Here is a 24,803-nt window from a genome sequence, read left to right as displayed (position 1 = left end):
AACTGTTGACTTAAAATATTCCTCAGGCTTTCCATAAAAAGCGGTATAGATACTCCAAAGCGGAACTGCCTAACGTTCTCGCTAAAACAAAACCATAGACGATGAGTTGTGCCGAAAGCCATTAGCTTACGCATCGAAACTTCGCCTTATGGTTTAATATGATAAAATAAAAAGCTACATAATTGCAGTATCCACATATGAATATAGCGTGGCCCTAATGTGTTCTAATGTCCCAATTTGAATCATCCGAAAGCCATATCTTCCAATTTTTACCTAAAGCTATCTACTTATTGTCATCTCTCATATAGTAAGTTTTAGTTTTTTGCTCTCAAAGTGTTTCCAAATTAAACTTAGCGATCATCGAATCTGTAGCTGGAGATACATCGACCTGGCACTGGTTTCTGTCAGCTGATCTTGATGATATCCACCGCGTTCGAAAAAAGCAAAATATAAATGTGAACCGTGAAACACAGGTCCATCCGTTTGTTTCAGATTGCAAAAACGCATCTATCAGTGGCAGCTTTCAGAAGACAAACATGAACAAGCTGATTTCTTTAAAGAGCTGGCTGGTCACCGCCAGCGAAGTTTTGTGGCTATATATATCAACGATGAGCAAGCCACGAAACGATGCTGGTGACAGCGACCGATTCGAAGATAATCTATACCTAGCATATCGACTTCGGTGTAGACCAGGGCAAATGGCATTTTCCGGCACTTACCTCAACAACTGTTAAACAGATACGAAACATCTAAATGTAAAGATTGGATAGTTTTTTCGAGCCCGATTCAGCTACTCTATTGGGATAAAATACCGATGTCCTTTATTACATTTTCGGGCAAGTAGTCGAGTGTGCGTTTGTATCAGAAAATGGTTCAAAGCCGCCGAAAACTTTATCGGCTTTCATATTAGCCCCCTGCTCACCTCACTGATCGGTTTTCTATCTATGCTCATAGAAAATTCAGGTCCGCTTCATTTTAAGATAAAAGAACAATTGCACGAAACAGCCATTCAACGATACCGCAACGTAATTGACATGGAAATATAAAACCCCTGCCACAAACTTACAAGACTATTAGGACATGTGAAGGAAAACAGCTGAACCATCGCAGCAAGGTAGCTGGCAGTCCTGTGGCGGAAGAGGATGGCAAAGTAATATTACTGAACGATGCGATGCCATTCCGCTAAAGACGCTTTAAGTTGAACTGAGAAAAACGACACGATGATAACACGACGGATAGCCGACGCTGTAGAACGAAAAGCTGATTAGTCTCATGGAAAAAAATACTGAAGTCCACGATCCATTTTGTTCATCGCTTCAAGTGGCCAGATGTTGTATGTCTCCGTTGTACGGTAGCTCTGGCCGTTATGAGACAGATCGACGACCATTCAATCCTTAAACGGACGAGCGGACTAGTTGCTAGATAGAGTGACACAATGTTCAACAGCTACCAAGCTTGCGACTCCATTTGTGATTCTTTTTTTTTTAATGCAAATTTATCGGTAAGCAATAATGGCTGATGTGTATGCAGTATTTATGTGTAATAGAAATCGTCGCTATTTATTAACTCGCCATTTATGACTTGAGCGCGTTTCGTATGCGCCTTTTAGTAGTATCACAGAATCTTTGAACAGTATTTCATTCACCTCGAAGGCTTACCATCTAGCTTAGCATCTTTTGTCCTCGTGTAGCGTATTAGGTAATACAGACGGAGTGAACTTCGTTGCTGAAATTCTTGTGACCGTTTCATAGATTTTTTCAAAATCCATCGGAACCTAATGGTATACTTGCTAGCCAGCGATAGCTTTTCTAACACAGTTAAGCGGCAAATTATAGATTTACCAAATTCCCTACGCTAACGTATTTCTAACAACGCAGACATATTCTACGGCTGGACTCTGGATCCCGAACAAGGCAACGTCTTTGAGCCACATCTTCTGAATGCTATTGTCCGCAGTTGCTATTGCTAATCTTGCTGAAAGTCTTCTATATGAACTCGTTATTTATGTACAATGTATACAGCCTTAGTAGAACTAGTTGTTTAATACATTTAATTGCAACTAAAACATATATATCATATCATAATCATCTAGTTGAGCCTTTTCACTTTGATAAAATCTTAAAAATTTACTCTGGAAATGCGGATATTAATATGGGATCATCTAGTTTGTATTTACAACGAATTTTTTCATAAAATTCTTTTCTTGCTTATGTTTATAGGTCGACACTTTCGATGTAATCGCAAGACGAGACGTTGCGGCTTAAAAGCCAAATCAAATATTCATGGTGGTAATTAGTAGATAGTTATCCACTTTTCTATTTCGATGGTACGAGTGTAGTGTACTTCCTGTCTTTTTGCAACCTCCAAGTCGCTGTACAACACTATATGAGTCCGTTTTACCTTTACTAATAACGGCAACGCGCCACATCGAGTGAAATATCCAAAGTATTTATACAAACATCGTTATCTGTTTTTGGCAATGTTTTGCTTTGCCTGCACACTCCTCTTCCTATTCCCACTTATTGTGTTCACGATACTTTTAACGTAGGTCAGCTCTCCGTTTAGCTGGTTACCAAATACGTTTACGTTACTTTGACGCTGTAGGAAAATTGCCGCGCATGCAGCCAACATCTTCTGTTTACAGTGAACTGTTTTAAGAGGAACAAAGAAGCAGGACGATGTCAGGGTTCTGGCAGAGGGCCGACAATGTTCATCGTCATCTAAAAATGAGTGGAATCAATATAGGATTCGTCATTTGGACAGTTGTCGTCACCGCCACCGGACTCTTTCGATGACAGTTGTTGATACGAAGCTGACCCAAAAGACGATACGGTGGCTACTCTTGAGAACGCTTCCTCGTCGTCGTCGTCTCCGCGTTGCTGTGAGGCGAATTCGACGAACACTTGATCGAGCGTAGTCTGCTGGACCGCGAAATCCACTAGCCCCGCCTAAAAGCATAAACGTGGTGAATGACTCATTGCACTGCTAACTGACAAACCCACGTATCTATATTTCAGTTTATCAGGTATATATCCGACTGGCGTGCACACGTTCTGCTCACCTGCCGACTTCGAGGATCTTGCAGCAGTGAAAACAGGGTAGAAAGTGACGCTTCTTTAGAAGACACCGAAATCTGAAGCGATGTTGCGTGCAGCGACTTGACACGACTCGACGGAAACCGCTTCGTTACGTATTGCAGTACCTGTTGCTCGCTGCCGGGCTCGATTCGAAGGGCGAGTGTGTACCCTTGCGAAAACCTAAGACCAAGATGGGTTCAATCAATCTTCAGTTGTATACGCGGAAGGTTGTGCAAACTGAGCGGACCTCAAAACATTGTGCGGTTATAGATACAGCAGAATTACGCAATATGGCAAAGAGATATAGCATGATACGCCTCCTTTTAGAATGTGGGAAACTCACCTATATTTGAGAGCGTCTGGATAGCCAATACAGCGAAGCCTGCCATGAGCCATAATTCCGAGACGATGGCATAATGCGTCACACTCTTCCATACTGTGTGATGTTAACAATACTGATCTGCGAGCAAAAAAGTCTTATCGTTACATTTTCACTTGTCTGTTACTACGCGTGTATGTACGCGTACTGTGGAACTATTCAGTATTTAACAGTCCTACGAAATATATCCATTGTGCAAACAAAGACTTGCCTTCCGGAATCGACGCATTTGTGCACGCTGTTCCATAGCAAACGGCGCGTAACTGGGTCCATGCCCGTAGTGGGTTCGTCGAGAAGCACTAGCTGCGGGTCTCCAAGGAATGCCATGGCTGTGCATACTTTCCGCCGGGTACCTCGACTTAGCGCCACGCACGGCCTATCTGCGAAGTCTTGTAAACGGAATATGGTGAGCGCTTTAAGGACAACTTCGTCTACATCAGGGCTTGGTATACCTTTTAGCTGAGCGTAAATGGTAAGCTGCTGTTTTGGAGTAAGTAGGTCGTCGACCGCATCGCTCTGCGGACAATATCCAACGTGGTTATTCAATTCCGCAAGTGTACGGTATGTTCCACTTTTCTCTTTGAGGAAGGCACGTCCCGATGTCGGCTGGATATGACCCGTAAGTATTTTAAAAAGGGTGGTTTTGCCAGCACCGTTCAGCCCTACTAATCCAAAGCAGACGCCTTTTCCAATTCCAAACGAGACATTGTCCACCGCACGTTGAGGCTTGGATAGACCTAAGAGCAAAATCAATATGATATACTTTTTCCTGGAAATATAGAAGCCTCTACGAATACTTAAATATTGTCCTTCTGTGATACATGAGAAGTTATATCCGTTTATGTAAAAAAAAAAATGATAGAAATATTAAACACATTAAGTCGATCGCTTTTCGAGAAAGACCGCTAAACTCACCGAAAGACTTGTAATCTTTACTGAGATTAACCAGCGATAAAATGTCTTCGCCTATGGCCGATATAACTCGTTTACGTTCCATGATCACATCGGCGTCCTCGTCTTGAGGGAGGACGAGCTCGTTCCGTCGGCGAAATCTCGCCATTGAGAAAACGTTACAATCAATCAGGACGTTGATACCGAAACATACAATTCCAACAGCCAACATCATCCAGTAATTCGCCGAAAGAAGGTGGAGGGGATCTTCATAGACGTCTTGGTCGAATATGTCATAAATGTCAGCGGTAATATGGTTCTTGAAGAGTACAAGAATGCCCTGAATAAACGCGTATTGTGGAACGCAGAGACCCAATAAGTGGGCGACGTCGAAGGTAGTGGCTTGGCACAGAAGAAGCACGAGGAAAATTGACAGTCCAAAGAACAGGTTCAGGCAGTATGTAACCTGTTGAATGTTAAGGAAGAAATTACACTAGGTGTTCGTACATACAGAGTTGACGTAAGGTAGCGCGAGCATACTATCTATATCATTGATGCACTATTGCGCAGCATTTGTACTAACTAGATGTACAATGAAGGTTAACGTACGGGCTAGGTAAACTATATGCCCACAATGATACTAAACTCCCTCTACAGAACGTCCCTGTCACCCGTTCCAGTATACACACCATAAATGCGATCGAGGGTTCGTTGAATAGATGTGAGGCAATCTGAGTAAGTGGCAATGAAGAGAATCCGAATAGGAAAAGCAGCAGTATAAAGGCTGCAAAATTCGAACGACCGACGTAGATTGGGATAGCAAACATCTGAATGACGATTGTACACAGTGCAATACATATCAGCAAAACAATCAGATCCCACAGATACACCGATACCCAGTATGTTGGTTTGGCGACACCCGAACAGTGTTGCACCGTTTTTTCCTCTCGGGCACGCTCTTGAACGACGTAGATGACGGCTGACGCAGGAATGAAGCCCAATCCGACAAGGATGACCAATGCAACGCCCAGATCGGCTAGTCTACTCAGGCTGCAATGTTTATCACCTTATTAGTTGCTACGGGAGATACGCCCTTGAAACATCCTATAAATGCACCAATACATTACGACTCAAGTTCGCGAAGGGTATGTCAAACATGTGGATTTATGAAACGGTGCCAGGCACATTTTCGGTTTTGATAAATTAGCTGATCCTAGCTCCTCAAGCAAAATGTCAAAAGAAGATCCAACGTTCATACTCACAATGTCTCCCGACCAAGTTGTTCTTGGGTAAGATGAAGCGGATGGTTAGACACGCGTACGGTATAATTGTTGTAGTGTTTTCTTAGAAACGCGTTTGTTATTTGGTTTTGATAGATTGGCAATGCGTGATGGGCAGTATTGTCATACCAAATCTTTATGTGTTCCCGGTTTAGCGACCAGCCTCCGTACCGTTTGTCGGCAAATTCTGCATAGGTAGCTAAAAGGTAGTCAGTAAGTTCCACCTTAGAAGGATCAAGGGCGAACAGTACTTGCGAACTGTTAAAAGCGTCAAACGTGTTAATGGAATTCCAATCTAAGGTCTTCCAGGCCCAATCCACAGCGGGGCAGAAACCATCTTGTGGCAATACATTCATGCGACCATCAAGCCGTACTATGTTCTCCCCAAGAAGTTCCTTCATGAGAGGCAGTCCTGCCTGACCGCTGAGTACCGATAAGGCCGGCCTGCCGTACAAATTCATATGCAGCTCAAGCGAGGGTTCTTTGATGTTGTCTGGCTTCAAGGAGGTGATACCCATGGCCAACGCAATGAACAGACACGGCATTACTACAGACGAAAACAACACTTTCCAATTGTGAATCTGGAAGTGTAAAATGATAGTTTGTAGGAATTTTTTTAATACTAACATAAATCCAATCACAGTCAAAGTACAGCAAGCATTCCATAAGTAAATAGGAGCCATTCGTAGATATTTCAATATTTAAGATAGCCGTCTGCCGCGGTAATCATATTAAAAGGAGACGAAGACGCAGATCAATAGCATACAAATAAAATTAAATCGCTACGACAACAGACATGCATTTCCATGTCATATACATACATATATTCAGATCGTTTGCTTACTGAGTGCATAAAGCGTTTATAAAGCAACGCCTGCAGTTGCGTCAGCAGAAGGCGAGAGCCGCGTATGCGATCGTTAGACGTGAGATAGAGCGAGTTTGTCGAAGCTGAGTCCCACACCGGAGACGCCGACCCGTCCGAACCAGCAGATTCAAATTCCTGACTGATTTGAAAACCGGTAGGACAGTTCGCGCTATTGTCGGAGCACAAGTTAAGGAAAGCGTCTTCGAGTGTAGTGCTCGTTACACGATAGCTGCTGAAACCGTGATAGCCTAGTAAAGTTGTCGTGTCAAGTTTTTCAAATAATCCTGCGAAATCATACACTATTCCCTGCTCTGAGCGATGCGGTAAGTTAATAACCATTTGATCAGCCTCGTCGCTAGCAATGAGGGCGCTGGGAACGAACTCTCGTATGTCATCAATGAGATCGACGGAGAAATTATTCGAAGTTAAACTGACGTCGCTAGCCGACAGGCCCGAATCCGAACCTCTGCCGGAATTTCGGTTAATGGCCAGCTGGTAGCCACAGCCGAAACGTGTCTTTAGTGTAATTGGCGACCCCTCACAGAGCAGATTGCCTCTGTGGATGATAGCCACTTGATCTGAAAGAATATCGGCCTCATCCATGTGGTGGGTTGTTAGAAGAATTGTTCGCCGCTTCCGGTACTTCAGTACGAGGTCCCAGATTTGTCTCCGGGCGACAGGATCAACGCTACTGGTGGGCTCGTCAAGAATGATTAGCTTCGACCCGCCAATAAATGACAAACCAACACAAAGTCTTCGTTGTAGGCCTCCGCTTAACTCGCATGATAACCGATTCTGCAAGTGCGTTAAATCCATCATATGAAGCATGGTCGAAACTTCACCTTCGATCTGTTCCTCTGAAGCGAAGCCGGAGCATTTTAGTCTAGCAAAGAACTGAAAGTGTTCTCTAATAGTTAGCTTGTCAAACAGTGTGTTGTATTGAGGACAATAGCCGATCAAGCGTCGAAGATCTCTCAGATTACGGCTATCAATTCCATAGGCCTGAACGCGCCCTCCCGTTGCACGACACTGGCCGGTTAGTACCTGTAATACGACAAAAATTCTTAAGTGACATGAAGACGGCCTCAAGTAAAAACTTTATGCTATTCTGCTTTCAAAACTAGAAATGCAACAATTGAATGCCTCGTTAAACGTACTCGAATCGTTGTCGTCTTTCCTGCACCGTTTTGGCCTAGCAACGAGGTAATTTCACCATCACGCAGGTTTAACGTAAGTCCATTGACGGCAGTGTTCCCAGAGTCAAAGCGAACGACAAGGTCTGAGATTGTTACACCGTCCGCCTTATTATCGATGTACATCGTGTCCCCTAGAACGAACATATGCATAAGAAATAACCAAAGCAATACTTGAACGTTGCTTCATAATGTTGTCGTCGAGTACAACTCCTGTACAGTGATTCAACATTAGCGATATTGGACTATCGGTAATATTTATCTACGCTAAGGGTCTTCGGTGCTTTCAGAAAGATGAAGCACTTTCAAATTCAAAAAATGCTGTTTTGTTATAGCATGCTTACCTCCATCAGACTGGTCGCCAAAGAAGAATTCATACTGGAATATAAAGTACCATTTTTTTCGTAGAATAGGGTTACTACAAAAGACGTAACCGCAATACCAGCCGAATAGGGAGTAGATAATTGTACACAAATTTAGCATACCCAGAGCGTACCTGTAACATTTTGTTGTAGTACCTTTGTTAGAATGCTTTTGGCCTTGCATTTATATTGTCTTCTAAATGCTTGATCGTAAACGACTATCGTTTCCACAACATGAGTTATTTTTATCATACAAATGGTCCAAAGGTCACCAATCCTAAAAACATAAATATGATAAGGAAGATAAAGGTCTGGGGGAACGTACATGAAATGCATGTGATCTCCTGCTAAAGGGCTGGAAAATGCCGTCTTCCACGTGAGACCAAGTGTTTGTTGTTCGAACCTAGACGCAAATTATGGCCATTAGATTTAACACAACGTAACAAGCAAACCATTGTTTTGCTAGATTGAATCCGTGAAACTCGCTCATAGAAACGCTGTGTCGGATAACTTCAAGTTACCTGGTTATATAGAGAGAGCCGTAACAGAACGCCGAACTCATGGATATGCACAACAGCAACTTTGTTCCCAGTGGGAGTACTGATTCGGATGTTAACGTCACGATGAAAGGTATAAACGAAATCATATATAGTAAAGTGCCTGTAAGTGAGAATGTAGAAATAATGCATTAAAACGCCCCGTATAGGATGTCGTTCATATGCCCTATATGTATATACGTAACTGGGATTTCTGCACCGCGCTGTGAATCGATCGGCCTGGTCAAACACCACGTGGAATCAGAAGACCCCATATGTAACTTACCTGTGAGAGCAGCCAGGGTGGCATTACTCTGCAGTAGATTCGATATGAGGTAGCAGAAGCTCAATATAGACATGGCGAAAGCGAGGTAGAATATGAAAAGGAGCCAGAAATTTGAGTTGGGCAGTATGAAGGATACCAACAATGTCGTCACGAGAACTATGAAGAAAAATATTGATCCTGAAAGGAGAACCTGAAACACACGCACAAACACATACTCCTACCATTTTGATTTTACCTCGTATGCTTAGAATATTGCTGTTTAATTCTAACAGAGCTAACCATGTAATAGAATTTGGAAAATTCAATACACAAAAACGTCCGAAGCTATCCTAAAATCAAGTACAGATCCACTAGTGGAGAGGAAATTTAGTCTAGTTTACCAATGACAATTATCGTTAGTGGATTACTTGTTTTCTAAAAATTATAATGAAATAATTTATAGAAAATGCTCACCCAGGCAGTAACATCCACCCACGGTTTCAAGCCCATTACAGCTAACACTTCCTGTAGGTGCTGCTCCCGGTCGAGTACCCGTTGACGGATTAAGAACGCCACAGAGAACAGCCATGACAATAGACATGCCATTGGTACGACTGATTTAAGCAAATGTCCAGTAGTGTCGTTTTCGTAGCATGGGTAGGGAAACTGTTGAACAAATAATGGCGGTAACAGTGGAACTTCTTCTGTTATTGTCGTCGTTGTATTTCGATGCTCTCGTCGAAGAACGGAGAGGATAGCCGAATCAATAATTTGCTGCATTTGAGAGAAGCCACGTTGATATCGCATGTCCTCGAAGAAATCGGCTTTTGCACCAGGCTTCCAAAAAAGGTCTTTGAGCCTATGTGTCAGTGGGACATTATCGATATCCATACGGATTTTGTAGCTGATCTCGTGAGGGAGCCGCGCTTCACTGTTGTCATCGACGAAACCGATCATTTCCCAAAAACCTCGCTTAGTTCGGCCAGCTGGTTTTAGTTTAGAGTTACCAAATGGTTCCTGAATGCGTTTCTTAATCTTTTCTTGAAAACCATCAAATACAACTGCCGCGATAAACTCCTTGCGGCGCGTCATTTGCGGCGCCAATACCTCCAGTTCAGCTTCTGTGTCAACTCCTTGGAAGCGGTCGAGTGTGAAGCAATAAGAAATTTTTGCCACAAGTTGCAACATGTCAACTAAACCACCGGCATCTCCAACCTGCGAAAATTAATTGCAAAGCAAAAATAAGTATTCAGTAGTATAACAAGAGGAAGTCAAGTCCATGCTTGCCGATGTCATCGATAATAATAATGATGGCCTAATAAATATGCACAATAGATTGTACAGCTATACAAGGACTATCTACCAATTCATGGGTATCAATCACTCAGCTTTAGATGTACACAAGTTATATAGGTCAAACCTCTTCTTCGACTCTTCGGAAGTCAAATGCTTCAGCAGTCATCCCGTCAGGTAGGATTTTCTTCATTATGGGTTCTAATACTGAAGAGAATAAAGCATCCTTCACATTGGTGATTGCGTCTTTTCGGCCCAATATCATCTTGAGACCATTTGACGCATCGCCCCACTCATATAAGCGATCACGAAAAGTTTCAATCTGAAATGAGAGCGATAATTTGGTACAGATTTGCACACAGATTGGCAGGCCCTAATAACGTTCCATATCTGATAGATTATCTTTGATATTCTCTATCTGAGTTGAATTACAGAACTTTTAGTGCGGACATGTTCTGTGTAAGTATTTCGGATTCAAACTTGGATTAAGTGTGGTTAATTTATCCAAAGAACGCACCGATTGAAATGTTTTGTTAACTTCCGAGACAATAAGTTTCGCTTCTTCCGTGTCAGGAGCATAAAGCAGTTTTCCTCGAAGGATTGGCTTGAGAAATCCCCAAATAATAGGGCCTCCCGTTAATCGCATAACCTGTTCATATCCAGTTCTGCAGAAACCATCTGGAAGCTCTTCGATGTCCATCTCATTAAGCTGTGGCTCCTTGTTCGAGGGCTGTAGAATTTTGAACTCCTGTTCCAAGGCGCGAAGAGGACGACCGCACACGAGCTTTCCTATAAGCTTCAACGCGACTGGATGGGCAAGAACCCGCACCCCATTAGAGGAGACGTTAAGATTCGCAAGACCCTTGATAGTCTCAATTCCAACGATGTCCTTAATGACTGCGAAGCGGGTCTCTGCATCGCGGATTACATCTGGGGCCGAAGTAAATGCCGAAAATATTGCGACTAAGTGATCCCAACCCAGATCGTTCTTTCGAAGGGCCTTCTCGAGAAGAACATCAACCACGTTTTTGAGCAACTTTTGTTGGGCAACTGTCACCAGCGGGTTGGGTGGTATGCCTTTAAAGAAATATACATTCTCGCACTCTTAGGGTCAAGTATGTTTTGGAAATGTAAGAACTTTGGCTCGCAGAATGTAGTGTTATGTTCAGCAAAATATCATGGTAAATGATCGTTCGGCCTTTACGACCTAAAACATATGGTTTGCTTTTTGCATGTAGCGACCAGAATGATGTTGCCAAATTCAAGTGGTGTTAAAAAGAATCTCAACTGGTCTGTTAATGACTTGATCTTATATAACACGTACATACATATATATATATATATATATATATTACACTCTATAATATAAAGTAGGCACCAGTGTCTAACCTAGTTTATCAACAGCTTGTTTTAGTACTTTCGAATATTTATCAAACACCGTCGACGTGGGTGACATGCCAAATGCCCTCTTGAGTAGCGTGAGATCGCTGACAACGTTAACGAACGTTAGTTTACGGGTATGCAGATCAACAAGAAAGCTTGAAATGTCAAACTTCATCCCTAAAATGAAATCGACAAAGTAGGCGCTAGTACCGAGCGCGTCCATAATTGCTTTTTTAGCTGACTCAGGATCGTTTAGAACCTCGGACACTTTGAAGCGGACATCGAAAAGTCCTGTCGATGCCATTTGAGCGATAGCGCCCATAGCCCGGCGAAGCGCGTGCACAAGTGCATCTGTCTCACTTCCGCCGAACGCCTCATTAACTGGACCTTCTAGGTGTTCGAACGCTTGATACAGCTCCTCAAGCTCCCTTTCCTTGAGGGAAACCAGGAGTGCAGTGGCAGTGTCCAGACTAAGCGGTTCCTCAGCAAGCTGAATGAATGGCAGTGCGTACCGAGCAATGCTTTCTATCGCGGCCATAATCTGGGGTCGCAGCAATGGACGAAGCCAGGTTCCGGAGAAAAGGCTTTTGTTCTGCGACACAGGCATCTAAAACAAATCGCATCATGATAGAATATACTAGAAAATTAAACACAGAATATATTTACTATGTCTAAGGAGTTGTACTGTATTAAATGAATGATTCAAGTATACGCGTCTTAGCAGACAGATGAGTATACCTCTGAATGTAGTCTGTGGAAATCTATGGCGTCGATAAATTTGTGCACGAAATGATCATTGCAGAAGCTCCTGTGAATGAAAATTCGTTGAATTAGCTCATCCGTGGAGTTTGTTTTAAAAAAAACGTGATTATAGTGATGATTCGCTCTTTACAACCAAATCAGTATCTGAGCTACTGTTACAAAAAAAACTGATACTGATAAATTGAAACGCAAAAACCATCCTCACGACTGGCAGTTACGGTCCACTTTTTCCACTTCTCCATTTACGAAACGTCATCAGTCTTCACGCCTGTGGCCTTTATAGAAGCTAGACTTTGACGTGTCTACTATATCTGGTTGCTTACATCGTTTGTTGTATAATGTGCCGTCAAATCTAATTATTTTGTATGACCAACTCACTTCGGATATACTTCTTCGGGAAATAGGATGAATGCGCTTTTCGAGTTTCTACAAAATAGACGCTTTATACGAGATGGTGACCGATGATGTGACAACTGGAAAATACGTTGAAAAATTCAAACTTATGCTTTAACTATTTTTAACTTAATCAAAATGAGCAACAAATACCCAATACAAAAATATTTTAAAGTACGTCGGAACGCAAAAATAAAATAAGAGTGGATTTATTTTTACAGTTCATCATAAAAGAGGTGCGTTATAAAAAAAACCATAATTTGAACTCGTATCACCTTAAGCATCTGTTCAAGGCTCTTGATGCCACTAATAACCTATTAATGAGTATAACTAATTATAGTGGCATACCCATCGAAAATTAATGACGATCTCCTTTGTACGGTCATCAGCAGTAAACTGTTCCAGAAGACTGCGGTCCTTGACGATGTTCTCAAAGCGTGCAATGTAAGGAAGTTGGCTGGCCAGAGCATCAAGCGACATACCTGTTTTCAAGGTTTTCTGGAGCCTAAAAAACAAACATGGAACGATTAGACGCGTTGATACTTATCGACACTATAGCTACAATATTCTCATGCGAGCCCATGTTCCTATGTGGTTAGCCGTGAATTTCTTCTATAGAACACAGTTCTTATTTCACGAACAGATAATGTTTAATGTTACGTACTAGAGAATCTGTTGTTAAGGGCAATTAGCGACTTATTCGCACAGACATGGGCAAAATTTTGTTGGGCTATACAGTTTCTACGCATATAAATTTGGTAAAAATAAAAAAAAAACTAATTAGCATGAGCGTTTACTACCAGAATCATCACGTACTTGGAAAATTTCGACGCGAGCTTGCTTAAGTGAGACGTCGTGCGTGCTATATGGACTGCCTCTTTAGTGGTTTGAGAGTAACGTAAATCTGTCGCGCACTTGAAGATAAGCTCAGCTTGCGTTGTACTCACACGGGACCAACTCGCCAGCTGAAATCAGTAGCCAACCGAAGAACAGAATAAACATTAAGCTCGAGGTACTCACTGGTGTCACCGTGTTAGGACTGGGAAGACTATGTCTTGCCAATTGGGATCCCATACAATTCATTCAATCTGTTGTGACTTATCATCAAGTTTGGTTATAGACACTGCGAGTAGCCCAGAGGCATTATGAAACTCTTGCTAATACACAGACCGGCTGACTAGACACGTTATAAAAGAAACACTTTTACCTCAATCCAGAGTTTTGGTAGACAAATATCCCTCCGTTTGGTAGCATTTGCGGCTATTACGGGAAGCACAACGTTCATCAAATGACGATAAGCTTCCTGTAAACCGGTCCGTGGTATCGCACATACCATCTTTACTGGCGACTCCAATCGGTCCAGCATTTCTCCTATAGAACCGTTTTCCGCACAAGCTGTAGTTGGATATCTGAAGAGCGTTGTAATAGCAATCAATATATTATGGTTATATCTCACAACGTTGTTATTTTTGGTGCTTGCGGTAAGGAAAACACCTAGTAGATATAGTATAAGAAATAAGAAATAAGCTTCTTATAAAATTTAAGATGTTATAGAGACTTGGCCAGGATCGCCAATACGTTAAAAAAAAATTTACGTGGCAAGTTTCTGCTGTAAGGCTAGATACATACATAGCTTTAGCGAGTAGATCCTGGCTATTCCAAAAATTCAGTAAGATTGTTTCAGACTTGTGCGAACCGGCCCAAATGGGGACGAGATTTCTGATCAAGAACTTGATCAGAGGCCGACTATCAGAAACGGGTAACTGTGAAAAGTTCGCCGAAGCGGAGGCAAAATCGTCGATAAAAAATTTGGTCACATTTGTCGATGGCAGAGCTTCGATTATCTGGTTGAGCATAGAGGCGAAATCAATCAGACCCGAAAACTTCGTTGGAAGCGGCGTCCACCACAATGAAGACATTATCACACGTCCCAGCCTAGAAACATTACGAAAAAATGTTTGTTAACCTGAACACGAATTGCAACGCGAAATGTTTGTAGCTAGTACGCCGATAATTACCAAATGAAGTCACGACTTAGAACTAATAAGAGTGCAAGTAATACCCTAACTTATAGCAGGACTCAACCTATCATAAAAATTTACACCAAGAAACAAATTGGTTCAGCACAAACTAGAGCATACAAGTGCCTAAGGCCATTCATTTAAACAAGCCTACCCATGGAGAATCCTATTTTGGTATTTAGTTGCCTCATGTTCGAAAGCATCCATTAAATTCAGAGCGGCTGTTTTGTCGATTCTGTGGAGTAGGGCAAACAGGTTCTTTGCAGCCTCCTCCGTGGTCATCTCGGGAACATCCGCTATCGTTGTATTTCGGGTCAGTAGGTGGCGTACAATAGCTTGCGTTTCGTTGTGGCATGCCAGCCTTGTAACCTCAGTACTTGGTATCGCGCAGTGGTAACTGAACGTTTCATTCAGTGAACTGAACGAAAAGTCGAAAATGCCCTTTTGGGCCGAAGCAACAAACCACATGGCTGCTTCGAGAGCTGTTTGACCCGTAGCGGACTTAAGTATTTCAAAAAGACGACGATACTCCATTGAAAGGTCTGTGCTGTTGACCGTTTTCTTTGAGAGCTTCGCAAATAACAAAAAAAAAATGCAAATTAACAAACACATGTTAGTATGATAAAAAACTTGTCGTTTTCATTTCCTAGAATTTGTCTGCCAGTGTTTGTAGCGATGCGAAAAGTCCATTGAATCCAATGAGGTTTGCAAAAAACAACCTGTACTCACAGTTTGCTTTGCCCAAGAGCCAGCAGCTGTGATTATTGTCTTTAGCTCACTGTCGATTATAGGATATGGCTTGAGAACTTTGTCTAGAAGGTAAAACCACGAAGATAGATCTTCAAGATCTTGGTCGAGCAGGCCATTTCTAAACAGGTTTCCGAGACCAAGGACAACATCTGCCCAACTGGTAAGCGAAAATGAACTGGACTGTACTGAGTAGCCGCCGGAGTTGCTCAGCTGACGAACAGCATTTGTTACGACGTCAAGAAGTTTCGGTGCGGGCGTGACAGTCTGTAAGGTTAACAATTTCGAAAATGTATAATTACGTTTATGTATTATCGGCCCTGTGTTTAATTTCATCTGCAGAAGTGATACAACATGACAACGGGAGGCGCCTTACCTCACAGGGTAGGAATTCCTCGGCGATTTCCTCACTGCTGACGCAAACCACATTTTTCAAATTAGCTAAACTGGAGGGAAATATACCGAGGAGAGAACTGAGGCGATTAAAAGTCTCGTTTCCTTGACAAAAGCCGCCTTTGCTGATCCATGTGTTTATTAACGGTACCACCTTCTTCATTTTGGAAGGCTGCATGAAAACCGCCAGGCTGTCACCGGCGATGCTAGCTGAGTCCTTCAATAAAGTCCAAATGGAACTTCTAAAGCTCCCTTTTTGTACACGTAGCGCACGTTCGACGGAGCAATTATATGAGGCGAGAGCCATAGTGTTTGGTGATATACCGATCGCAGATATTAAGGAAGGGAGCGATTTTGCAATGAGATCATCGATAGACGAGGCCTTCGAGGCATCCGCTTGAGTAGCGAGAGCATTAATCGATGTAACGGCTTTGAACAGTTGACTATACGCCTGAAAAGAAATTTCATATCTGAATTAATATGGTGAACTATGCTGTCGATGGGTGTCGAATTTAATGTACAAATCTTATACACCCACATAATAACAATATCAGGAAGACGAGAGTAAGTTGTGATGTTAAGACTGAATCGCTAAGGTACTAACCTGTCTCGAGCTAAGTAGACTTAGATATGTAGCACTTTCGTCGAGCAGACGACGTACCACAACTTCAAAGGGGACGATGTCCTCCGTAGTTGCTGTTGATGTACCCAGAATTTCACAGAGTTCACTGAATGCCTCCATTGTTCTGGCCTGCATGTCTCGATTGTCTGGTAATTTAAGAATTTTAGCTACTGGCATTTCACAGATACCTGATGCTCCGGTATTAAATAGTGCCTTAACTTTTTCAGAGTCATCTAAGGTGTCGATTAAGGAGGCGGCAAAAATTGGTAAATTTTTCTCTGCCCATTGTACTAAACTAGCAGAGTTATGAAAAGCTGTAGGGGGATCTGCATTCAGTTCGGTTAGCTCTCTCGTGAGACGCAAAGCAAACGGAATTATGGCACTTTTGGGAGTCACGGCTTTTAAAAGGAACTCTAATGGTCGAAGTCTAAGACGAAACAGTTCCGTTTCTGTAGCAGGAGCTGCGAAAAGGACCCGTAGTCCTGATGCAAACTGCAAGGAGAATAAGCACAGATAAAAAGAATACCATTATTTTTTTGTATAGGCATCCTCTTGTTTACTAACAAAAAATCTACGCATTTAATATAGACACTCAACTAGGATGAATGACTTACCGCCTCTGAATATAATTTCATAGATATACGTGATATTGAATTAATAAATTTCAATTATTTTTCATTTAAAAAACCTTGGCTGAACTGGCAGGAGAACTTCCAACCTCATCAACTTAGTCGATCCCTCATAAAACCTGAAAATGTAGGCTGATACTCACTTTTCTAACGGGCTTCAGACCACTTAATAGGACTTCCGCGTTTAATTTGACGCTTTCCAACAGTGTGGTTTTAAGTTCGACAACATTATCAGCGAGCTCTTTCCAAGAGACGGGGCTATCGGTAACATTACTTGGTGTCACGCCACTAAAGACGGCGAAAATATCCTTGGTGGGGCCAGAGCTCGATATTTCTGGAAGAATCTGGTGAACTGCTGCGCAGAACCTTTTTTCTAAATCACCGAAGCCAGCTGTATCTTCCAGAAGGTATCTCGATAGGGGTCTTTCAGTGGAACAAAAGTGTGCAGACTCAGACAGAACTGTTGGGTTGACGCCCCGATTTAGAAGGTTGTCTATTGTTTCTAAAATGACATCTATATTGTCAGTAATTAGATTGACGGCTCTCTGGAGAGAGACCACCCCGAACGTCGACGAAAGTGATACCTCGCCTTTGATGGATATCTCACTGATATGTCGGTTTAGTATGGTGACCAGCGAAGAAGCTGCGCCAATTACTCGATCGACGTAGTCAAGATTGTCAACATGTATCTGTTTGAGGAAGTCATTAATTAACTGTAGAACGGCTGCCACCACATTAATCCTGCCAGATTCGTCTCGGTCCTGCCAAGTTTGAAAGGTAAAAGCACTTATAGCGCTATCCAGCTTTGCACGGAGATCGAATGGAGCCGCTTTGAAAAGCGCGTGAACAAGTAAAGATACGCCTTCGATAGCGTCCTGCGCCTGTGTTTCGGTGGCCTTTTGGTACGGCGCTCGAACAGCACCAGTCAGTTTGTCGATTACACCAGGAACAACCTGCAAGACTTAGCCCGATTAGGATGTTTGCCTTTACGATCAAGCAATGCGCGTGGTCTAAGGTTACCGTTGTAAAGACTCAAGTTGTAAGCGTAAAATGTGAAGGACAAATTGCTAGCAAACCGGTTATTAGCAGCCCTGCGATAGCTTAATAGATTATGTAAAAAATTGTAGAGGGGTAATGATTATATTTTTTAATAAAAACGCGTTGAATGCAATTACCTCTTTAAGTAAAACGCAGGCATACTTTGACATTTCACTGGCCTCGCCGGAATGCGAAATAAAGTCACCGAATACGTCGGGGTCACATATATCTCTGTCAATATTAAGGACTGCCCCATGGCGGCGCTCCAGGAGCACTGCAAGTCTCTTCGGATCACTGAGAGTTAATGTTGCTGCTTCAACGAGACGAAGAAAATATGGAAACGTATGCGACTTTGATACCGCTGCAGCCTCTGCGTGAATCCAATGAGTCACAATGTTGACCCAGTCAGCGTCTAAATCCAAGCTATGCGCTATATCAGCTACGTTTCCCGACAGAACAGTGAAGACCTTACTGACTGCTCCCTTAGATGAAGAAACAGCCTAAAAAAACCAAATTGTCGGGTTAATGATTTAGGCTTTATTGTTCAATATAAATGTATTATAGTGCCAACTCTTAAATGATTAAGTTAGGTCATAATTCGGTCTAGAGAGTCAGCAATATTAGCGCATCTAGGAATGACCTAACAACACAGTATTTCTGTCAAATATGCTATCGTGTAACGCGATGGTCTGGGTAGCTAATGCATATCTGTTCGAGTGTGTCGTGATGGCAGCCGTGAATAAAAGGTCGTAGATGGTTCAGATTTCAGCGTTGATAAATTGTTATTTTAAATTAAAAAATTAAAAGCCATTTTTTAGGTCTATCGTAGAAACTCTAGACGAATCCGGCAAAACCCACCTCGGCTAAACATTTACCTTTGGTGCTATACCGAAGAGGCAATTCTGAAAATTTGTTGACATAGTAGTAATAGCTAAGCGCATTGAAAATAAATTAAAAATAATATTATTAAGAAATTACTTCAGTGTAATAACAAGGCTCTCTAAAGCGAGTTTACATCTTGCCATTAGAAAGATAAAAGTCTTATAACAAACCTTCATGACTTTATCTAATGAAATCACAAATGCTTGCAGTTCCGTGTCATTGTACACTGATGACGGCTCTGTCCAGAAACTCTTTGCTAATGTATCGGCAATTAAGTTGATATCCATGAACATTTGGGGGAATATAGTCCGACCCCAATCTCGAAAAACTTCACGAAGAAACGCCATGTTCGCCTTGTTTGATAAATGAGCCAGCACCTAAAATGAGGTAAGAAGTCGTCGTGAATACGTTCGCTAAAGTATACAGATCCTAGCATCAGCTAATGGCATTAGACCTCTACTAAAACTGTTATAATTAGAACATCTCAGTTGTAAACAGACTACATGATTCCAAGCATATGCGATACCCTTAATGTACTTGGGATCAACTTACGTCGGCAGAATGACGAACAACTTCCGACCAGTGATTTCCTGATCCAAAGTTTAACCGCGCTGCGAGTTTCACGAGATCAGTCAGTTCAGCCACTTGCATAGCCATTTGTGGTTGGTCCAAAGCTTCTGCTGTACCTGATATAAGCCGAATCACTTCCTCGACCTTCAATACCTGCTGCAGACCTTCCTTGAAGTCGTCACTAAAAGGACAAAGATTGGCGAGCTCTCTTGCAACACGAGGATCGGGTGAGATGATAATGCCTATAAAACAATCAAACTCTATAGGGTTAACATTTTGTTCGCGTAAGCTGCTTAGTCCTTTGAGGGAAATTTGAGCTTCACAGATTCCAACAACTGTTTAAGGCTTGCACTTCACGTCGCCTCCTGAAATCTCTACCCTTTTAGGACCTCAACGTACGAAATTTCCAATTGGGCGCGGAAAGGCATACACGTTAATATCAGTCCGACATGACATAGTACTCACTTTTAATGAGTGGCTCGTCACAGGCAGCATGCTTAGTGATGAGTCCGTACACAAGTGACGGTAGACTAAGTCGAGATGCAAGTAGGCTATTAATGACATCCAGGGGCATTCGGGCCTCGACAAACACAGCGCGTACCTCATCAGAATCCGTCGCAAGATTATGTACAGGAATTCCCGTAACTATCAGGACGTGCACAACAAATTACGTCTTACTTGGTTTTACTTGTCATGGCGGTAAAGTTGCATAAATCTTAGAGCTATACCAAAATTATTTTGTTACCACTAGATGTAATAATAATCCTAATTATAATAACAATAATATTATTATTAGTATAATCAAATAGTTGAATTAATCCGGATTATATACTGAAATATTTTACTGATACTGAAAGAATCTTGTAGCCCTAATCACTCACTCTATTACATGTAGTACATCTTTGTCAAAATGCGTAGTTTGTCAGGTCAAAAACAAAAAATAATGTATAAGGATCTTTATGAAATTATTGTTACCGAAAAAAATCAAATATTTTTTACCCAGGAGTTGCTTGACAGTGTCGTGGGAAAGCAAGTTGCCGATTGCATCCAGAAGACGCGCGGACGTTGGAAGCTCTCTGGCTAGACCGAGCAGCCGCTCGTTATTAAACAGTGGAGATACAGTCCCAACTAACGAATCCAGCCTGCAAAAAATGTATGTCTTTTTATTGATATTCGGATCACCTATTTCTCTTAATTTAGCCTATTAGGCCGGCCTGCAAGACCTAAAATCGGATTATATGGCGGTGGAAAAAAGATTTGGTTCTACAATTCAAAACGCTTATAGATAGCAATCGCAAAAAATAAATAAACTCATACCAACAGTACTAGTTAATATATTTAACGAATTTCGCGAACAGCTAGGTAGAGCATATAAACGACCTTGAGTGGATCAAGCTCGCATTGTTTTATCAAACGTTTATCCTTTCTCTCAATCCACTAATGAATACATAATCAGAGGTTCAATTTCATTAGTGGATTACTTCTGTTGTTTTTCTGAGGGGACCTTTTGAATATCCAGAAAAAACATATGAGTAACTTTATACGCACTTTTCCCCAAAAGGTTGGTCTGATGCTCAAGTACAAGAGTTCGAATGAAGTTTTACGTTAATTCTACCTAATTAATACAAGTTAAGACGAACTTATTAGGCCTCTAGATACAGTATTCTATTTGTTTCTTTGATAATGTCAGTTAGGATTTGAGTGAGCTTACTTGGATCCTGGGTAGGTCGGTATATCCTCATATTGCGTCCGGTTAAGGCACTGATTGTCGATATTACATATAAGTCCTGGAATTTGTTAAGGGTTAGTTGAGAGGCGTTCCTTGAATCGAAGATGCTCCTCAATTTATAAATAGTATAAATGGGAATATAAGCAACGAAAGCTATTCTCGGGCGTCACATATAACAGAAGTAATTAATCGAAAACCGGTCACGGTGAACACGCATTATACTATGCTTTTTATTAGTATCGAATGTAATGAACGAAAGAAGTTTACAAGCTCAGGCATAATTTGTTTAGGCGGAAAATGCTTCGTAATATTGCCGAAAAATCAGATAACCATACCTTGTAAAAGTGGTAGACCCCCGGCCGAGGGAAGGGCACGGGCATTGTAGTAACACGCAGTCTGGTGGTGCGCGGGCAACAATATCCGGAGGCCCACCAAAAGGCCGAAGATAGTTATTGGCCATAGCACCTCTAGGCTCAAAATTATCTGAAAATGTAAAAATTCATTTTATTTATTACATTGCTTATCCCAAGCCTTTTCGTATCATTCAGTATACAATAAGCCATCCTTCGCCAACTACTGTGCTGAAAATAAAAAAGGGAATCTTGTATATATAAAGTATTAGACTCGTACCGGCTAAGGTAAGTATAAAAAAATTCGATTTGAAAATTCATTACCAAAGCTAATAGCTCCTCACAGTTTGTTCTGTCTAATCACATCTATTTTGCAGTACATGTATATATATATATATATATATATATATATATATATATATAGATTCAATAGTATTTCATAAACCTTTGGGTTTCATAAACCCAAGGTTTTAAACGCGTTGCCTAATCCATGTAAGAACAATGTTTAACTACTGTGTAAGGGACTGCGCGGGCATTTGTTAAAGAACTTTGGAAGAAAAATTTAGTTTTTTACATCGCAAAACCTACTTGGATCTAATAGACACGTAATGTAAAACAACATGCTTCTTATGACGAACCTGCTTTATGTACTTTACTTCTTACACTAGTCTATGACACTAGGGTTCGAGAGGTATATATCGTACTGTTTACGAATGCATTGTAAAGAGGCCCCTTTCAAAGGTACTTACCGGTCTCCGTCTACGTAACAACAGATTTTTCCAAATGACCAGCCGGAGCTGTTCTCCTGAGCCCGATGTCATCCTGAGCAATCAGGATTTGAATGTTTCGTCACCGATTTTGCATTACTGTGCCTATAAAAACAAATAATACGCGTAATCACACGTTCGAAGCACTAGTCGGCCTACGTTATAGTGACCCGTCTAAAAACACGGTTTAGTTATTATCAGGTAATTGTCTGTTAGTTTTACAAGCACTCGTAGAATTCCAGTGACGTAATTTTACGCCATTTATCTCTAGATTTTGCACAAAACAGCGCTTGCAGGTAACGCGATTATCTGTTGTATATGCCACAGACGCTCGAAGGCTATTCTCATAGGTGCCTTCAGATTAACTGCGTACAGGACACGCACGTTTCCTGTTTCCAAACACGGGTCCTACTAACGAGACGAAATGAATACCAGGTATCCGAATGAAATCTACAAGATTTCTAACTTAATTTATTAAAAATTTAGGTATCAAATAGAACTAAAAAGTAAATTATGCGTAGCGAAAAGCAATTTTGACTCCTACAGCGTGCCGAAATTATCTATACAAAGTGTATCGTTGAGAAGCTTCTGCTCTTCGGCACAAAGCTATAAGCTCTTCTGTGCAAAAACAGGAAAAAAATAGTATAATCTTTCTCGTATAAATATTAATGAATAGGCCTAAGCTAAAAGGCAACAGCTCCGTTGACAGTGTCAAAAATGTTATCGTTATCAATATTACTGCTTTCGATTCGCGTGAGTAGATTGAATTAACACTGTCCACTTGTTTTGGCCCGCCATTCGCAGGCTAAAGCCGATACGTCTAAAAATATAACGAAATGTTTGCTTTTTGACGCAGAGGTTGATTCCCGGAAAAGAAACTGGGAATATTCAATTGGGATCACTTAATACTGTGTTTAAGGTGTCGAAGTGGATTTTAGCTACAGCACGTACTTTACTAGGTTTTCCTTTGTGGACCTATCGCTTATGTAAGCAATGCGCGCGGCTACATAAAGGAATCGCAACGGTGAGAAACATATTTACTTTTCAATCTTAGTTTATTTATGGACAATAGATACATGTACTTTTCTACGACCGTAAAATTCGACAAGCCACGCGACACTCAGACTAAGTAGGCATTTCAGCTTTCAAGTAACATGAAATGCCTTGGAAGATTTCGTTGTCACCAAAGAATACCGATCTTCTGAGTATTTTCTCTGACATTCATATAGTTAGTATTACGGTAACGGTAACCTACATGTAGAATTAGCTGTGGTGCCAAATAATGCTGAATGTTAACACGAGCAGAAAATGTCATTCTAGCTTCAAATAGGATGCTGTCACATTTGTTTCGGAAACGAGTGATTCATACTGTACATATTTGCTTCTGTTAAGAGCCGAGACTCTTGCCGGTCTAGGTGCACTAGTTAGGGTATCATCATTACCCTAACTGTTTGGAGATTATTTTAGATGGCCAGTGAGAAGCCAAAATGGTGAAATAAACATTGATGCAAAGAATATGCGGATCCGCTCCGGTCAGACCTTGCAAATAACACAGCAGTGGGACGCAGTCATACGCAGTATTAGAATACGTCACGGAGGTTACATGTTGTACGTCTTTAAGACTTCCCGCGAAACTAGTGGGTTGTATAAACGAAAATTTGATATGACCGCCTTCCTATATGGCCGCCTCGTGTAATCGAGCAAAAGTTTCCCGCTCTTTTTTCGCTGAAGCAGACCGTTCTAGTAGCAGTCATTAGCGCTATCATTTTATGTTTATTCATGATGTAGAAATGGTAAAACGTTTAAGAAGCAGAAATCACGTGAAAGGCACAGATGTTATCCTCATTGCCTCTAGTGCTACTTGATTTTATCCTGTACCACAAGCCATTACGCTGCTCGCACAGCCGACACGGCACGTTAGTGTGCATCGAGCTAATGAACCCGCGTGTGGCGAATCGCGGCGCAGCATAGGTATCATTCCGTGGCCTTGGACGGAGACAATGGCCCCTCCTCGGAGCGCCTGTGCGTTCAGAAACAACGACAAAAAGCCGGATACACGGGAAGTTTCCGGCCCCTCAGCCAAGCAAGAAACAGCTAACAGGCCAGCATGAAGAAGACTGGCTCGTCAGTGAACGCACGAACTGCACTTCAGTAGCGTCTTCAACTTGAGTGCAACAACAACACTTTTGTTAACGACCGCTTGGCGAAGGCATTTGGTAACGACTCGGTCGCGTGGTTCAGCTTCTGCAGCATTGCTTAACGCTTCTTACTTGTTCAGAGAATCCTCTAAACGCGATTTATGTGGTCGCCAAAGACCATTGTTATCACTCTAGCTATCAATGTTGTCTAGTAATACTGGCTTAAAGTTGGCATAAC

The 24,803-nt window shown here is 41.7% G+C and overlaps 1 protein-coding gene across 2 annotated transcripts in view; it reads right to left on the bottom strand.

The window, feature by feature from the left end:
• Positions 1–1,525: 1,525 nt before the first annotated feature.
• LOC111272108 (uncharacterized) overlaps positions 1,526–24,803 on the bottom strand; it is a 58,259-nt gene continuing 34,981 nt past the window's right edge. For both annotated transcript variants that reach the window (XM_022853327.2, XM_022853326.2), the window contains exons 2-37: positions 22,410–22,532; positions 21,646–21,793; positions 21,293–21,368; positions 20,581–20,723; positions 20,047–20,226; positions 19,564–19,823; positions 19,182–19,388; positions 18,267–18,629; positions 17,235–18,044; positions 16,445–16,954; positions 15,824–16,291; positions 15,430–15,714; positions 14,855–15,270; positions 14,309–14,614; positions 13,887–14,088; positions 13,496–13,644; positions 13,028–13,184; positions 12,665–12,759; positions 12,263–12,332; positions 11,531–12,131; positions 10,659–11,218; positions 10,269–10,463; positions 9,323–10,063; positions 8,870–9,059; positions 8,569–8,707; positions 8,373–8,450; positions 8,030–8,181; positions 7,650–7,819; positions 6,472–7,536; positions 5,610–6,208; positions 5,037–5,397; positions 4,372–4,813; positions 3,668–4,193; positions 3,421–3,537; positions 3,062–3,257; positions 1,526–2,948 (exon numbers count right to left, since the gene is read on the bottom strand). In XM_022853327.2, coding sequence (XP_022709062.1) covers positions 2,721–2,948; positions 3,062–3,257; positions 3,421–3,537; positions 3,668–4,193; positions 4,372–4,813; positions 5,037–5,397; positions 5,610–6,208; positions 6,472–7,536; positions 7,650–7,819; positions 8,030–8,181; positions 8,373–8,450; positions 8,569–8,707; positions 8,870–9,059; positions 9,323–10,063; positions 10,269–10,463; positions 10,659–11,218; positions 11,531–12,131; positions 12,263–12,332; positions 12,665–12,759; positions 13,028–13,184; positions 13,496–13,644; positions 13,887–14,088; positions 14,309–14,614; positions 14,855–15,270; positions 15,430–15,714; positions 15,824–16,291; positions 16,445–16,954; positions 17,235–18,044; positions 18,267–18,629; positions 19,182–19,388; positions 19,564–19,823; positions 20,047–20,226; positions 20,581–20,723; positions 21,293–21,368; positions 21,646–21,793; positions 22,410–22,481 — 11,277 coding nt within the window. In that variant the 5' untranslated portion in view covers positions 22,482–22,532 and the 3' untranslated portion in view covers positions 1,526–2,720. The remainder of the gene's footprint in view (positions 2,949–3,061; positions 3,258–3,420; positions 3,538–3,667; positions 4,194–4,371; positions 4,814–5,036; positions 5,398–5,609; positions 6,209–6,471; positions 7,537–7,649; positions 7,820–8,029; positions 8,182–8,372; positions 8,451–8,568; positions 8,708–8,869; positions 9,060–9,322; positions 10,064–10,268; positions 10,464–10,658; positions 11,219–11,530; positions 12,132–12,262; positions 12,333–12,664; positions 12,760–13,027; positions 13,185–13,495; positions 13,645–13,886; positions 14,089–14,308; positions 14,615–14,854; positions 15,271–15,429; positions 15,715–15,823; positions 16,292–16,444; positions 16,955–17,234; positions 18,045–18,266; positions 18,630–19,181; positions 19,389–19,563; positions 19,824–20,046; positions 20,227–20,580; positions 20,724–21,292; positions 21,369–21,645; positions 21,794–22,409; positions 22,533–24,803) is intronic.

This window comes from Varroa jacobsoni, unplaced genomic scaffold, assembly GCF_002532875.2.
Source record: "Varroa jacobsoni isolate VJ856 unplaced genomic scaffold, vjacob_1.0 contig01617, whole genome shotgun sequence".
NCBI lineage: Eukaryota > Metazoa > Arthropoda > Arachnida > Mesostigmata > Varroidae > Varroa > Varroa jacobsoni.
The sequence above is the reverse complement of the archived record's forward strand: the minus strand, read 5'-3'. Positions and strand labels throughout refer to the sequence as shown.